The sequence below is a fragment of the Megalobrama amblycephala genome, linkage group LG10, assembly GCF_018812025.1.
Source record: "Megalobrama amblycephala isolate DHTTF-2021 linkage group LG10, ASM1881202v1, whole genome shotgun sequence".
In the NCBI taxonomy this organism is placed as follows: domain Eukaryota; kingdom Metazoa; phylum Chordata; class Actinopteri; order Cypriniformes; family Xenocyprididae; genus Megalobrama; species Megalobrama amblycephala.
The window spans coordinates 5368978-5386660 of record NC_063053.1 but is presented as its reverse complement, the minus strand read 5'-3'; the positions used below and the strand labels follow the sequence as shown (position 1 = coordinate 5386660).

General features: G+C 38.9%; 1 protein-coding gene across 1 annotated transcript in view; it reads left to right on the top strand.

Annotated features, from left to right (window-relative positions):
* Positions 1-17683, top strand: part of LOC125277597 (transmembrane protein KIAA1109 homolog) — a 62878-nt gene that overhangs the window by 41307 nt on the left and 3888 nt on the right. Inside the window, exons 41-55 of the mRNA XM_048206083.1 lie at positions 66-211; positions 296-521; positions 1838-2002; positions 2141-2319; positions 2426-2601; positions 3760-4475; positions 5351-5596; positions 5693-5786; positions 9820-10026; positions 10109-10338; positions 11019-11248; positions 11367-11472; positions 12155-12252; positions 12333-12518; positions 13574-13790. Coding sequence (XP_048062040.1) covers positions 66-211; positions 296-521; positions 1838-2002; positions 2141-2319; positions 2426-2601; positions 3760-4475; positions 5351-5596; positions 5693-5786; positions 9820-10026; positions 10109-10338; positions 11019-11248; positions 11367-11472; positions 12155-12252; positions 12333-12518; positions 13574-13790 — 3222 coding nt within the window. The remainder of the gene's footprint in view (positions 1-65; positions 212-295; positions 522-1837; positions 2003-2140; positions 2320-2425; positions 2602-3759; positions 4476-5350; positions 5597-5692; positions 5787-9819; positions 10027-10108; positions 10339-11018; positions 11249-11366; positions 11473-12154; positions 12253-12332; positions 12519-13573; positions 13791-17683) is intronic.

Here is a 17683-nt window from a genome sequence, read left to right as displayed (position 1 = left end):
TCCTATATACCTTTTATTGAACGTTATACTTTATCTACATTTTGTGTTATTTATGTGCATTTTAGGCACCGTAAGTGAACACACAATGCTGTTAGAGGGAGTATGTAGTCGTCCTGCTCCTACCGGTAACTCTGCCCCTGTGACTGGTGTCGAGATCATGAGAAAGCTGTCCAAATCTCACACACACAACGAATCTGCACTCAGGATCAAGGTTTGTTTGGGTCTGGTTTGTTGGTACTGTGTATAAGTGGATGATAAATCTTGTTCTAAAGCTGGAAGAGAAATGCTTTTTTAGGGTTCCCATCCTTACCAGTCCCTGAGCTACACGAGTGGAGATACAGCAGCTGATTCTCCCGCTCACGTCAGTCGGACAGGGCTGCAGTCCAGTCATAGTCCTAGGAAAGAATCTTTGTTAAGTTATTTGACAGGAAGCATCCACAGTCTGCATAACCTGCTAGAAGCAACGCCCCATCGAGCAAACGAACAAATCGCAGCCAAGAGCACTTCCCTGACGCGTACAGGTACATGATTTTCTTCTTTCGGAGTTTATTGCTTTTTGCAGTCCAATATTAGACGGGTGAAAATGTGAACTAGGAGGACGAATGCATTTTCTTGATATATGGTGTTTCCTGTGAGAGTGGGTTACTATAACCTAATTGTGTTTGAATTTTTGTACTATTTTTCTGCCTAGAAAGTGTCTGTCAGATACCATAAAAGTACAGAGAAACCAAACTGGGTTGGAAACAGAATTTAAAATAAAATACAAACCAAAATTTAGTTGTTTTAATTGTTACAAGTAAATTTAGGCTTAATACCCTTTTAATGAACATTATGAAAATTGGTATTTTTTCTAAAGATTACATTTAACAGTGTTACTGTAATAAATTGCAATAAAATGTTATCAATTATTAGTGTTATTAAAAAAGTGAGCGTTAGATGATGGCAAAGGTAATCTAGATGTTAAAATAGGGGAAATGAGCATGCAGAATTAAATATCCAATATCTGATACCAGTTAATCAAAGAAAAAGTCCACCCAGTATTATTCACTGTTATAGTATTCATTAATATTTTGAATTAGCTGTTATTTTTGTATTTTCAGTTTTCATTTATGTTTGTTGTAGTAATTTGTCATTTTTTTAAAAATATTTTTATTTATCCTTTTTTTTACTTCAGTTTTATTGTTTAGTAATTTTAATACTTCAACTTAAAATGCAAAAGGCCAAAAATAGAACTTAAAAACTACAACTTAAATAAATAAATTAATAAATAAATCTTTTTTTTTTTTTTTTTTTTTTTTTTTTAAACTAGCTGAAAGAAAATCATTTTATTTACATAGGACAATAGGAGGGCAGACAGGAAATCATGAGAGATGAGAGAGGGGAATTGGACCGTGAAAGGACCTTGAGTCGTGACTCAAACTCGGGTCGCCCGAAGTGCAACCGCACCATATGTCGGGGCACTTGCCCACACAGCTGTGGCTCTGACTGTTTTTATTTTTAAGTTTATATATCATATATATTCAGCTTTATTTCAGTTAATGAAAACTAATTAATAGTTTGTTTTAGGTAAAAATAACAATACTATCACCCAATAACCAATATATACTGACATAAAAATGACTTAAATGACTTCTACTGACTTATAAATGACAAAGACTTGAGCAATGTCCTAACAACACCTCAGATCACTTTAGCAAACACGTTGCCGTGCCCTGAAAACCACCTACAATACTCTAGCGTGTCATGTTGGCTTCTGCATGGAAAGCACAAAGCTTTAATTTTCTTCAGAAAAAGTACAAAATCTAGTTAACGTTAAAAATCTGTTGTTTTTGGGTAGGCAACAGTGTAGGTGCAGACGTGTTGACGGAACATCCTCTTCTATCGGAGCCTTTTTCCGTCAGCTTCTACAACTGGATGTCAAACGCTGTTGGCAACCGAACAGGCGGCAATGTCCAGGACTCTCCCCTCAACCGCTCTCAGCACAACAGCCTGCAGACTGGAGGTGAGCGATTAGTGTACTGACAGAAGTCTGCTGACTGTGTAAACATGCATCTATATCTGTCCATGTGGCTGTGATTAGAGATTTATTTATTGGAGTGTGTTCATTTTGCACTGAATATCTTTAACTCTTTGCGTACAGGAGTGCTCCCCACCATTCCTTCTGCATCAGACTTTAACACCGTACTGTCCAGTGATCAGAATACACTGGACACACACTCTCAGCACACACACTCCCAGCACAGCACAAGTCAGGAGGACCTGCTTGACCAAGACGAGACTAATCTCTGCCCTGCAGCTGTGCAGCTAGCCGACGCACAGGTGTGTGCACCGCAAATACTTATTAATTTGCTATTGTTTATTAATGAGCATGCACATGTTATTGCCCCTCTCATTCTGTTTGTCTGTCATGGGATTATCCATACAGGTTGTTTTTAAGCCTTTGTTGAGTCACATTGGTATTCAGCCCCAGGATGCTCCTCCACTCAGTTACAAGATGTATTTTGGGGAGCACCTGTCCTTCAGCGGCACTCTCGAGTGTTTGAGAGCTGACATTGTCGACTCTGACACCAGCAAAGAAAGGAAGAACAAACGAGCACACAGGTAACACAGCTGTTCCATGTTAGCTTTTATCTGTCTAGAGATATCCTGGAAAGAGAAACTTTTTTCCCCCCTCTTTTCATATTCATTTGGATACCTTTTTTAATTAATAAAATTAATAAAAAAAATAATTCAATTAATATTAAAATATTACAAAAACTACAAATGTAGATCGTTATCAACATATTGATCGTTATCAACATATTGAATAACCAGTCAATAATGATTGTTGAACATAACTGAATTAATTCATAAAGCAAAATGTCAATTTTTCAATGTTTACAACAAACTAATGACAAGAATTCATATATAAGAGTTTTGACCATATGTGAAATAATTATTTTAGAATTATTACATAAATATTTACATTGATTAGATATTGCTTTTCTTTCAAACATATTGGCGGCCATTTATTTTATACAATATACATTCATTATTCTTTCATTTTATCATGTTGAAGTGGAACTTGCTCTCTTTCTTCCTTGTTGTCCCACCCTGAACACTTGGCTTACTTTACTTTAGGGTTGGCAAAACTACCGACTTTGGTACAAAGTCGATACTGAAATGTTAAAAATGTGACGATACCAGCATTTCCCCCTAGCATTTTGAGCACTGTTGAGCGGATTCTTAAACACCTCTGATTGGCCATTGTGTTCACCTGCTCAACAGATATGTCTGTGATTGGCTACAATGATCAAAGCTTCAAAAACATGTTGTGAATAGACATCTTTGACGCTCTTCGCTGAGCATTTACACAGATGCACACAGGAGCGTTTGAAAGCAGGCGTCTATCAGCAGATCCGTACATCAGCAGGTATATTAGGGATCCGCTGATAGACGCCTGCTTTCAAACGCTCCCGTGTGTATCTGTGTAAGCGCTCGGTGAAGAGCATCAAACGAAGCGTTGATCATTGTAGCCAAACACAGACATATCTGTTGAGCATGTGAACACATTGGCCAATCAAAGGTGTTTAAGAATCCCCTTAACAGCGCTCAAAATGCTTGGGGGGGAATGCTGGTATCATCACATTTTTTAAATTTTAGTACCGACTTATAATAGTTTATAATAGGGCTTTTGACAGCCCTATTACCTACGGAGTACTCAAGCAGTCATAATGTTGCATATCGCTAATTTTAGTATGGTTTGTTTTTGTGTTTCAGGCAGGGCATGGTAAATCTCCCTCCTCTTGATTTCAAGCCTGCCCTGATGATCGAGACATTCAGTTTGAATGCAGTCGTGCTAGAGAAGTGCATGTCAACCCCTCCCTCTGCCAGCGCGCTGTCTTTCCACGAGTTGAGCCGGAGACCCCAGGCTAGCGTGCACTGCCATTTTACCCTCGCTTGTCAGGCAATTCGCCAGCATGTGGATATGGCCCTGGTCCGCCTCATTCACCAGTTCAGCACGATGATTGATGACATCAAAGCCACGCAGACTGACATCAAACTCAATCGCTACACTGCCGGCTCCTCCTCCCCCACGCCCACCAAGGCACGGCCTTATCGGGAATTCCGCTCGTCTGATTTCAGCCGTAGTTCTCGCGGAAGCCTGAACGGAGCTACTCGACTGGGCACTCAGAAGGGCAAACGCACCGTGGTCGGGCCAGGCCTGGACACACTGACCAGGAATCGAGAGCCTCGTGGAAGGGGGACGCTGGGACGTTCAGAGCGAAGGACGTCAAAAGTATCGCGGAAAGGTTCACGTGATGTGGCGGACCACATGACCATTCAGATGGATGACTCGGACTCCATCACAGTGTCAGAACAGAGCGAGCCGTCGGCTGAGTGCTGGCAGAACATGTACAAACTTCTTAATTTCTACTCGCTAATATCAGACCCCACAGGCATCCTGGAGAAGAACCAAGATAATGCCCTCTCAGGTAGGACTTCCTGCTCTGCGTTTGTTATGAACTGTTTTTTTTTTTTAAATTCTTTTTAATTTATTAATGGAAGAAGAAAAAAGAAATAATATGAAAATATAATAATTTAATAAAGCCTATTTTTGGCTATTATTTTCATGAAAATTTGTAGTAATTATATTTATTATTTAATTAAATTATTAAAGGTATATTTTAGTTTAAATTTACATTATTCTCAAAGAAGATTCTCATTAGATGTTCAGTTCTGTAATATAGTAATAAGTATCATCCTTCATGGATACAGTGATTGTTATTACAATAATTGTATATTAAAATGCACTACATCAGATTATTGCATCATGATATATAAATAATAGACATCTTCATACACACGGGAGCACGCGTCTATCAATGGATCCATCTATCAGCGGATATATTAGGGATTCGCTGATAGATGCCTGTTTTCAAACACTCCCATGTGTATCTGTGTAAGCGCTTGATGAAGAGCGTTAAAGATGTCTTTTTGCAACATGTTTTTGTAGTGTTGATCATTGTAACCAATCGCAGACATATCTGTTGAACACATGAACACAATGGCCAATCAGAGGTGTTTAAGAATCTGCTCAAAATGCTAGGAGGAAATGCTGGGTTCGTCACATTTTTTTAAATTTCAGTACCGACTTGATACCGAAGTCAGTACTTTTGACAACCCTAGTTTATATATCTAATTATTTTATTAGACATTATGGTAAAAATATTTTTTTTTATATTGTGGTAATGAAATTTAGAGAGAGAAAACAGTCATGTCATTTGACTGGTACAGAAATATCTGCTAGTATAATAATCTTTGCTTTTGGCCAGATTTGCTTATTTAACTGTTTATGTTTGCTCTTCAGAGGGTGGGCGGAGCCCTGCGGATCCTCCATGTCGATTAGAGTTTGAATCGGAGGGCGAGACGCCGCCCAGTCGGCTGGGTCGTAGGCGGAGTTTAGTAAGCTCTGAGCCCCAGCATGTGACGCTGATCGTGTTTGGTGTTGGCATGGTGAACCGCACGCATCTGGAAGCAGACATTGGAGGACTAACTATGGAGGCGGAGCTTAAGAAAATACATGGCAGTTTTACTCTAAAGGAGAAAATGAAAGGTAATGTAAACATCATTCACACACATTAAAATATCCTGTACCCTATCTAAAACCTTGCAGATGAAATATCCTGTAATTACTGTTCTCTTGCTGCAGACATTCTCCATCAGAAGATGACTGAGACCTGTGCCTCGGCCCATATCGGATGTGTGAACATTGTGCTTCTGGAAGGAATCACACCAGACATACAGTCAGTAATTCCCTTTACACCATGCTTTAAGACCTCTTAAGTGCTCTTTAAAATATCATTGTCCACCTTTATATAAATCCATTTACGTTGAAGTGTGTAATTTGCCTTTCTATAATTATGTCCAATCCCAGTTTCACATGCAAAACACTTTAAACCATTGGTAGCTTGACTTTCCAGAAGAATGTTAACGTTGTATATCTGTGGAGCTAAATATTTGCTCTGTTTATTTGATCGGTCTGACATATCAACTTACTGACTAAATACTAACATGAACAAAAATTCAAGACTTCATATCCTTTCTCTGAACGAGGGACCTGAGTCAAACACAACTGTTAAAAATGTTGGGGTCGGTAAGATTGTTTTAATGATTTGAATAAAAAAAAAAATGTTAATATGCTGATTTGAAGAAACATTATCAGTGTTGCATCTATTGTCATGCATCAATCAATAATTTGAAATAGAAATGGATGCTTGCTATATAAAACTATTAATTTCTTTTTATTTAAATCTTAATTCACCGATCCCAAATTTTGAATAATGGTATATTTAGAGAGCAGCGTTTCATAGAGAGTCTATGTTTCTAGCAACCGCATGGCAGCAAACTAAAAACTAGACCCAATTTAGAAACTATAGCACTACCCTTGGTACGACCCACATCACCCTAGCTTCAGGCAATGTAAAATACGGTTCAAGTTTCAGCCATGCAGCCTTTGTAATGCAAAGTTTGAATCTGGATTTTAAATGTAATTTATTCCTAGCACATTCTCTGCGATTGTCATATTTTAAAGTTGTTAAAAGCCATTCTTGGATCTGTTTTTGTTCTGATGGTCTCTCTTTCCAATGTCTTTTTAAGAGTACAGATTTATCACAGCATATGTGACAGTTTCGAAATGTTTTCTCTGTGGATAACTTTCCCCTCTTCTACCTTCCTCCTCTCTATTCTCCTCTGTTCTCTCTATCTGTCATCTTTTGTATTTTTCTGCCTCTCTCACTGGCAGACTAGAGGATTTTCCAACCTCACCTACCAGCACAACCAAGCAGGAGTTCCTGTATGTCAAAGTTTCTTCAGTAACCCTGTCCTTTTTTCCATGACCATTCATAACATCTCCATAATATTTAGATTTCACAGTCCCTTCCATATGTCAATCATATGATACAAGCTGTTCACTCTTACTATCATAACATTTCATACCCGCTCTGATGCTCCACAGCATATAGTGTTTTCAAACGGTGGTCAGTGAAATCATAACATCCTCATGACACTATTTTTTGAGTCATATTTACTTTACAAATGCTGTTAGTGGGTTACATTGGAGTTGTTTTCTACTACCTAGTGTCACAGGCTTTTGACTGTCGGCATGGAGTCTGGTCCACTTTACAGGTTATTCTGACTAGGCCTGCACGATTGATCAAAATTAAAACGAAATCATGATTAAACCTGAATTATGAAATCGCAAAGGCTGAGAATTAAACAATTTTTTTTTATGCACAGCTTGTTAGTGAAGCACGTCTCTGTAATCTGTAGTAATTGCTGCTCCGTCTGAAAGCACTGCTAGTTTGAGTCCCATATTACATGCATTTGAAAAAGCAACACGTGTCAAACATCTTTCTAAACATGAGAAGCATTTATCTATGGAGCCCCGCACATGACATGCAGGAAAAAAGCAGTAAGCTAAATCGATTTAGCAAATTAAGGGAACGAAATAGTAAATCGTCCGCCTGATTTAGCAAATTAAGGGAACGAAATAGTAAATCATCCGCCTGATTTAGCAAATTAAGGGAACGAAATAGTAAATCGTGCACACGATTTCGCAAATTAAGGGAACGAAATAGTAAATCGTCCGCCTGATTTAGCAAATTAAGGGAACGAAATAGTAAATTGTGCACACGATTTAGCAAATTAAGGGAACGAAATAGTAAATCGTCCACCTGATTTGGCAAATTAAGGGAACGAAATAGTAAATCGTACGCCTGATTTAGCAAATTAAGGGAACGAAATAGTAAATTGTGCGCACGATTTGGCAAATTAAGGGAACGAAATAGTAAATCGTCCGCCTGATTTAGCAAATTAAGGGAACGAAATAGTAAATCGTCCGCCTGATTTAGCAAATTAAGGGAACGAAATAGTAAATCGTCCGCCTGATTTAGCAAATTAAGGGAACGAAATAGTAAATCGTGCGCATGATTTCCGACATAATGAATCCACTAACACGACACAGCGAATGCCGGTGGTAAACACTCGTGTTCCAATACTCGTGCAAAAAAACTCACTAACAGTCTTTGGTTTCTCAGTTGACGAAAAGATCCTCTTTAGTACCTTTAAGGGAACGAAATAGTAAATCGTCTGCCTGATTTAGCAAATTAAGGGAACGAAACAGTAAATCGTGCGCACGATTTAGCAAATTAAGGGAATGAAATAGTAAATCGTGCGCACGATTTAGCAAATTAAGGGAACGAAACAGTAAATCGTGCGCACGATTTAGCAATTTAAGGGAACGAAATAGTAAATCGTCTGCCTGATTTAGCAAATTAAGGGAACGAAACAGTAAATCGTGCGCACGATTTACTTTTTTTTTTTTCTTGCATGTCATGTGTGGAGCTCTGTATTTATGAACCTCTTGTCCAACAAAAGACAACATTTAATATCATGTTTTTACTCAACTCACTCATAATGTCAGTCGAATGTTTTAAATAACATACTTTTGTGAGATGAGGCTTCTTACACAGAATAAGGCACATTACATATTATATCATAGTATTCTGTACAGTGAGAAAGGCTATGTCGATTAGCATTGCGTTATTAACATACTTTATCATGAAAATAAGGCTTGAAGAACTCAGATAAACCATATATTTTTGTAGTCATGTGTTTTATTAGTCATGTTTAATCAATCAAAGCATTTCAATCTTGTGTTTATTCAGCTACAGCGATAGTATGATGCCCATAGGGATTTCCTTGAAGGATGTATATTATATTACTTCTACAGTGGGGCATATTGGGAGTTTCTGCATGAGATCGCCCTCTGGCTTTCAGAAGGAGAAGCATTTCCTACTAAGCACAGAGCCGTGCTTCACTGACAAGCTGTGCATAAAAAAAAATCAAGATTTTTGTTTTAGTTTCGATTTAATCGTGCAGCCCTATTTCTGACCAAGAAATGATTGGGAGAATCCAGTCATTTCACTAGGACTTCACGTGACTGGAAATTTCACATTAGGATGAAAGATTTCCCCACACGGATTTCGCAACGGGTCCAAGTTGGTCACACAAATTTGCCACATTCACCAACAGAAAGCTGCTTGGTTTGAAAGAGACTTTGCTACATCACTACATTATTGACATTTGACACTATTGATGTTTAAGTGCAGTTTTATCTGAAATCAATGGTGCAACAATAATAGACTGGCTTGGTGGTGTTTGAGAACAGTTTTACCAAAAATGTGATTTTTTTTTTTTTTTTTTTTTTTTTTATCCTGTTCTTCTAAAAGTAATAAGTACAGAGAATTTCAGACTCATAACTCAGAACAGAAAACAGATTATAAAGTTCTGCTCGTGGATATTGAGTTTATGTGCTGCTATGTGCCTCATACAAAACTCTGAATATCTTTTAAATACTTAAGACCTGGCAAAAGCTGTCCAATCCAGTGATTAGTTCTTCCTCAAAGTTGCTCATTGCAGCAGCCTGGTGCATATCAATCAGGCAATCTGATTGGAACCTGTCATTTTGGCAAGTGTTTGCCAATTTTGTGTGCGGTATGAATCAGATGGGCAGTCCATGGTCAAGCTGTCAGGCGCTGAAACTCTCCCGTTCCTCTTTTCTATTAATCCATCTAGATCTCTCTCTCCTTGCAGTTCCCATATCTCCAAGGCCTCGTTTCCAGCCACATGAACATTTCACTTGTACATTTTGCCAAAGTCTGTCTATACATTTCACAGACATTGTTTTATGTTACTGCTCGGTGTAACATGCAGGCTGTGATTTCAAAGTGAGCGTTTGTAGTAATTTCCTTTTGTTTGTGTGTATTTGCATATTAGGACTGTGGTGAAGTGTAACATCGCAAAGTCCCAGGCTTTATATAGCGCACAGCGTGGGCTGAAGACCAATAATGCTGCAGTATTTAAAGTGGGCGCTATCTTCATCAACATCCCACAACACCCTGCAACGCTGCACAGCATGATGGTCCGCAGCTCCCATCAGCTCTCAAAACAAATTTCAGACCTCATCCGTCAGCCCTCCAACACGTGAGGCAAACCTCTTCACTTTCTTTTCACAATTATAATGATTTTATTTCACCGATATTGAATTCAAATCTGTTTATATTAGCCCGCCTCCCAACCGAGAAGAGACGCCTACTCCACAGCCCTCTGAAGTGAGTGTCAATCAAACTCCAGTGGAGGCCAGTGAGTTTCCTCAGCTGCCCGAGGGACTGGAGAAGAAGCCAATCGTGTTGAAATTCAGCGCTATGCTGGACGGGATCACTATTGGTGCAGCCCTGTTGCCCTCTCTTAAAGCAGAATACAAGATGGGTCGCATGAAGAGCCATGGCATGACGGGTATCCACAATTCCATTTGTTAAAGGCACAATATGTAAGATTTTAGGATTAAAATATCCAAAAGTCACTAGAATAGTGTTATATATTTTGTTGACTTGGGTACTTACATTATCCCACATGTTTCCAAGAAGGTTTAAATACAGAGAAATACACAATTTTAACCAGGACAATGTCCGTGCATCGCCTATCAATGACATCATACCCCCATTACCCTCGGTTTCCGGTTTTATTTTGTAGAAACCATGGAAACACCAAAGACGCTTTAATATATTATGTGTTTTATTAGACAGGTGAGCAACTGTTTGGATACATTCATCGACTAATCATGTTATATAGCTCAACACATTAAGTGTTGTGTTGCACTATAACAACTTTCAACACACAAATGTATCTAATATGATAAAACAGTGCTGCTTTTCTCTCATTAGCAATCGCTCCAGTGGCCTTGTTCAGCTCCAACATCACTTGTCCCTGCTCTGCATCATACTACAGTAACGTTAATAATCTGCCTGTGTGATTTCGCGAAATCAAGGCGTCATCAAGCTACACCTTTGTTTTGAATTAGCGACCTCTAGTGGCGAAAATTTACATATTGTGCCTTTAATTTATTCCATAATGCCCTGGAAAACACACACAGAGCAATTACAAATGATTAACATTTCGCTGTATCCCTCTCACAGGTGCTCAGACGCGTTTTACTTTCGAACTGCCCAATCATAAGCTGTGTTTCCAGTCAAAGGTTTCCCCTGTGGACGTGTCGGCCATGCCCCCCACTGCCAGCCTGAATCTGCCTCCTGTCACCATGTCAGGACAGTACATTATACAGGAGCACGAGGGCCACAGCGACACAGCCTGGGCCCCAGAATACAGCAACTATCTGCAGGGAAATTACTTGCGCTGTGTAGCTGAGGTGTGCCATTGACCTTTCAATGAGAAATTGTTCTAAATGCGGTGCTTGATTATCATTTTGTTCTAGCATTACAGATAGATGCATTTGGTTGAAATAGAGCATTTTTCTTCATTTTTAGATTGGATCTTTCGAACACAACTTGACCACAGATTTGCTCAACCACCTAGTCTTCTTACAAAAGGTTTTCATGAAGGAGGTCAATGAGGTCATCCAGAAAGTGTCAGGTATGTGTGATGAAGAACAAGGAGCATAAATGGACAATCTATTTAAATTTTTATTTTATTTAGTTATATTTAGCTTTTTATTATGCATTTTGTGTTATAAAACTATTAATTCCAGTCCTTGATTCTGATTGGTCAATAGTTGTTTTATCAAAGACTTTATATATAGAAATACAGTGCACGAATGGGAGAAAGTGCAACACACAATATGGCGGAATTAGTCCCGCCTTCTAAATAAGAGCCAGACACCGACTGGTAAAGTCATCGCATCACTGCGGCAGTCGTTAGAAGCTCTAGTTCCAATAGAAACGGTGAAAAGCATTTAAAAACAAAATTTATGAGACCATTGTTGTCAGATTTCATTGGTGATTTCAAATATGAAATTTAATCGAAAGCTTGGCGAACAGCTTTGGAGAATTTGATGTTGCCCGAGAGGCGTTTCAAAGATGGCCGCCAAGTGAAATTACTTGTCTTCAAGGGACTTTGGTTTTATTAAAAAAAAAAAAAATGCATAACAAAATAAAGCAATAAGGCCTGTGAAGCTGTGGTTTACAGTGAATTTATAACAGCTAAGGGGGCTTATTGCTTTATTTTGTTATGCATTTTGAATTTATTTATTTTATTCGTATTTTTTCATTTGATTGTTTTGCTTGACCATCTGTGTGAAATGTGTGTGTTTCTATAGGAGGGGAACAACCAATCCCACTGTGGAATGAACACGATGTGTCGACAGATGGCGACAAACCTAAAATCCTGCTTTACTCTCTAAATCTGACGTTTAAGGTTTGGATTTACTTCAATTGTGTGCTTATTTATTAAGGTGAATTCTGACTTTTCAAACTTTTGAATTTTTTCTTTTGTAGGGAATTCAAATGACGGCCACCACTCCATCTATGAGGGCGGTGCGTTTTGAGACGGGCTGTATTGAGCTTGAACTGTCCAATCGGGTTCAGTGCAAAACTACTCCTACAGGAAGTAACTACCTGAAGCTTTTTGGGAAATGTCATGTGGATCTCAACTTGGCTTTGGGGCAAATCGTCAAACATCAGGTAGCCACTGTCACAGAAATGAGCGTTTCTTCATGTAAACATGCTCTGTTGTTCATTATTGTCATGAAAAGTTCTTCTTGTGGATGTATTTTGATAAGGTGGTGCTCTCAAATTGATGTGTACAAACTAGTGCTGTCAAAATGAATATTTTTTAACGTTTTAAAAAATGTATTGCATGTGGTAACGCGTTAAAAATATTTAATGCAATTAACACCTGTTTTTTTCCATCATCCTTTAGCTAGCATTACATTATATGATCACGCTCTTATTCATGCAAATGCTTTTAAACCTTTCAAGCGCAACAAGACACAAAAGAGAACGCAGACACTGTCTGTGAATCTCCTGTTTGAGTGAAAGACACACACGACTCGTGAGCACAGAATTTTTGGAAAGCTTCAGATAGCGCTCTGGCCGCAAAGAGTTCTCTTTCGCATTCGAACGGACAAAAACACACAAAATTATGCCAAAATGCCCGTTTTGACAGTCTTAAATGAACTCAAAAAGTTGTGAGAAAATAGGATGCAGAACTGTGTCATGTTCGGCAGGCCATAAAGTGACAGCAACCTAATAAACAGTCTGCCGTTAATGTTAATCAAAGAACAAAAGAAAAATAAAATCTTTTACAGCTTTTTCTAACTTTTATAGCTTTAATAAAAATAAATCTATATTTTAAACTAAATTATACAGCGAAGACTGTGAAGTATTTGATAACTGCTTTGATTCTGGATATTTCCTATCTGTTAGATCAAATATTTAAAATATACTGTCTTTATGGTCTTTCTATATTAATTTGGAGATTAAATGTTAAATTATTACAATATATAAATAAATATATATATATATATATATATATATATATATATATATATATATATATATATATATATATATATATATATATATATATATATATATATATATATATTAGGTGTGATTTAATCGTGATTAATTACAGAAAAATGTGTGATTAATTAGTTAATTTTTTTTAATCGATTGACAGCACTAGTAAAAACACTACCAGTTACTCACCATTGTTGTAACACTTTCTCTTGCAGGTGTATGAGGAGGCGGGGTCAGATTTCCACCAGGTGGCGTACTTCCGCACTCGAATCGGTTTGCGGAATGCACTTCAGGAGGAGATCAGTGGCAGCTCTGACAAAGAGGCTGTTTTGATCACACTCAACCGTCCTATTGTTTTTGCTCAGCCAGTGGCATTTGACAGAGGTCAGTCCACACTTAGCTTTTTTTTTTTATTCATCAGGGGGATTTTTAGGGCCCAAGCGAATTAAGCGCGCAGGGCCCTCTTGTTCTTCTAAGGATTATTAGGGCCCAAGCGAAAATTCGCGCAGGGCCCTCTTGTTTTTCTAAGGATTATTATTAGGGCCCAAGCGAAAATTCGCGCAGGGCCCTCTTGTTTTTCTAAGGATTATTAGGGCCCAAGCGAAAATTCGCGCAGGGCCCTCTTGTTCTTCTAAGGATTATTAGGGCCCAAGCGAAAATTCGCGCAGGGCCCTCTTGTTCTTCTAAGGATTATTATTATTTTTTTTTTTTTTTTTTTTTTTTATTTTTTTTCCGTCTTCCGGGGCTTTTTGGGGGCCTTAACATGCTCAAAAACTCTTGAAAATTGGCACACACATTGGAATCCGCGGCCATTAGGACGCCGGAGAGGCTGGTACCCGGGCGTGGCAGGGGGGCTCGACAGCGCCCCCTTGAAAAAAGTCTGAAAATTTGGTCCATATATTAAACACGCTTGCACGTATTAGTATGAAACTCAGTACACATATAGACCTCATCGGGCCGAACAACTTTCGTGCTCTAAGTTAAACACCACGCCAACAGGAAGTCAGCTATTAAGGGTTGTTTGAAAAACGCATGCTCTGGAATTTGATATACTCCTCCTAGACGATTAATCCGATCGCCACCAAACTCGGTCAGCATGAAGTCAAGACACTGATGATTAAAAATTGCCAGGGGATTTTTGATATCTCGAACGGTTTGGCCGTGGCGAGGCAACGAATTTATGGCGAGAAAAAGGAAACAGGAAATGTGTTATAACGTCTGCATACATATATTGATCTTTATGAAACTTCACGAGTGTGTTCGTTATAGGAGTCTGATCACATGGATGTGACTATTGTGAGTCAAAGTTATAGCGCCACCAACTGGCAGCAGGAAGTGTATCACTTTTTGAAATGTTTTGAGATCACCCTCTTATTTTTACCTGATTTGCTTCAAACTTCATCAGTGTAATGTCAATACACAGCAGATGTAGACCTATGACAGGATTTTTGATATTTGAAATATTGTTGCCATGGCAACAGGTCAAACTGTAATAATATTCTTGAGTGTTTTTGAGGCTCTTAACATGCTTCAAATTGCATGAAACTCGACACACACATCAATATTGTCAACCAGTAGACATGGACAAAGCCATAGAAATGGGCGTGGTGGAGGGGCTCAGTAGCGCCACCTTTTGACAAAAGTGGGGGGGTTAGTTTTTCCTACAATCACCAAACTCGGTACACATATTGTTCTCATCAAGCCGGACAATTTTCTAATTTACATTCATTAGCTCCGACCAACAGGAAGTCAGCTATTTTGGTTTGAATGTTAATTTTTTGAAAAAACAGGCTATGAATTTTATACTACTGCTCCTACAGGGTTTATCCAATTTACACCAAACTTTTTTTAACTTGTTGCTAACACATTGAAGTTGTTTAATTGCAAACGGATTTTGGATATCTCAAACGGTTTGGCCGTGGCGAGGCAACGAATTTATGGCAAGAAAAGGGAAACAAAGTGTTATAACTTCTGCATACATTAATTGATTTTGATGAAACTTCGGCTTAGTCTTCGTTGTACAAGGCTGATCACATGGATGTGACTATTGTGATTCAAAGTAATAGCGCCACCAACTGGAAGCAGAAAATGTGTCACTTTCAGCATACATTGAGATCACCCTCTTATTTTTACCTGATTTGCTTCAAAATTCATCAGAATAATGTTAAAACTTGGCACATGTAATCCTTTGAAAATGGGCAGGGAGGAGGGGCTCTATAGTGGCACCTTGTAGTGCAGTAAATGTGGAGTGAATTTGACATAGTCCTTTGATGTTTAACCGTTTTAAGTGCCTATTGCCCGCTGTGCACAGTTGCCCTGAAGCCACCGGGGTGGCGGTGCCACCGGGCTTGGGCCCGCCATCGCTGCTCGCAGCTATATTTATTTTTTTTTTTTTATTTATTTATTTATTTTTTTTTTTCCGTCTTCCGGGGCTTTTTGGGGGCCTTAACATGCTCAAAAACTCTTGAAAATTGGCACACACATTGGAATCCGCGGCCATTAGGACGCCGGAGAGGCTGGTACCCGGGCGTGGCAGGGGGGCTCGACAGCGCCCCCTTGAAAAAAGTCTGAAAATTTGGTCCATATATTAAACACGCTTGCACGTATTAGTATGAAACTCAGTACACATATAGACCTCATCGGGCCGAACAACTTTCGTGCTCTAAGTTAAACACCACGCCAACAGGAAGTCAGCTATTAAGGGTTGTTTGAAAAAACGCATGCTCTGGAATTTGATATACTCCTCCTAGACGATTAATCCGATCGCCACCAAACTCGGTCAGCATGAAGTCAAGACACTGATGATTAAAAATTGCCAGGGGATTTTTGATATCTCGAACGGTTTGGCCGTGGCGAGGCAACGAATTTATGGCGAGAAAAAGGAAACAGGAAATGTGTTATAACGTCTGCATACATATATTGATCTTTATGAAACTTCACGAGTGTGTTCGTTATAGGAGTCTGATCACATGGATGTGACTATTGTGAGTCAAAGTTATAGCGCCACCAACTGGCAGCAGGAAGTGTATCACTTTTTGAAATGTTTTGAGATCACCCTCTTATTTTTACCTGATTTGCTTCAAACTTCATCAGTGTAATGTCAATACACAGCAGATGTAGACCTATGACAGGATTTTTGATATTTGAAATATTGTTGCCATGGCAACAGGTCAAACTGTAATAATATTCTTGAGTGTTTTTGAGGCTCTTAACATGCTTCAAATTGCATGAAACTCGACACACACATCAATATTGTCAACCAGTAGACATGGACAAAGCCATAGAAATGGGCGTGGTGGAGGGGCTCAGTAGCGCCACCTTTTGACAAAAGTGGGGGGGTTAGTTTTTCCTACAATCACCAAACTCGGTACACATATTGTTCTCATCAAGCCGGACAATTTTCTAATTTACATTCATTAGCTCCGACCAACAGGAAGTCAGCTATTTTGGTTTGAATGTTAATTTTTTGAAAAAACAGGCTATGAATTTTATACTACTGCTCCTACAGGGTTTATCCAATTTACACCAAACTTTTTTTAACTTGTTGCTAACACATTGAAGTTGTTTAATTGCAAACGGATTTTGGATATCTCAAACGGTTTGGCCGTGGCGAGGCAACGAATTTATGGCAAGAAAAGGGAAACAAAGTGTTATAACTTCTGCATACATTAATTGATTTTGATGAAACTTCGGCTTAGTCTTCGTTGTACAAGGCTGATCACATGGATGTGACTATTGTGATTCAAAGTAATAGCGCCACCAACTGGAAGCAGAAAATGTGTCACTTTTAGCATACATTGAGATCACCCTCTTATTTTTACCTGATTTGCTTCAAAATTCATCAGAATAATGTTAAAACTTGGCACATGTAATACTTTGAAAATGGGCAGGGAGGAGGGGCTCTATAGCAGCACCTTGTAGTGCAGTAAATGTGGAGCGAATTTGACATAGTCCTTTGATGTTTAACCGTTTTAAATGCCTATTGCCCGCTGTGCACAGTTGCCCTGAAGCCACCGGGGTGGCGGTGCCACCGGGCTTGGGCCCGCCATCGCTGCTCGCAGCTATATTTAGGGCCCAAGCGAAAATTCGCGCAGGGCCCTCTTGTTCTTCTAAGGATTATTATTATTTTTTTTTTTTTTTTTTTTTTTTATTTTTTTCCGTCTTCCGGGGCTTTTTGGGGGCCTTAACATGCTCAAAAACTCTTGAAAATTGGCACACACATTGGAATCCGCGGCCATTAGGACGCCGGAGAGGCTGGTACCCGGGCGTGGCAGGGGGGCTCGACAGCGCCCCCTTGAAAAAAGTCTGAAAATTTGGTCCATATA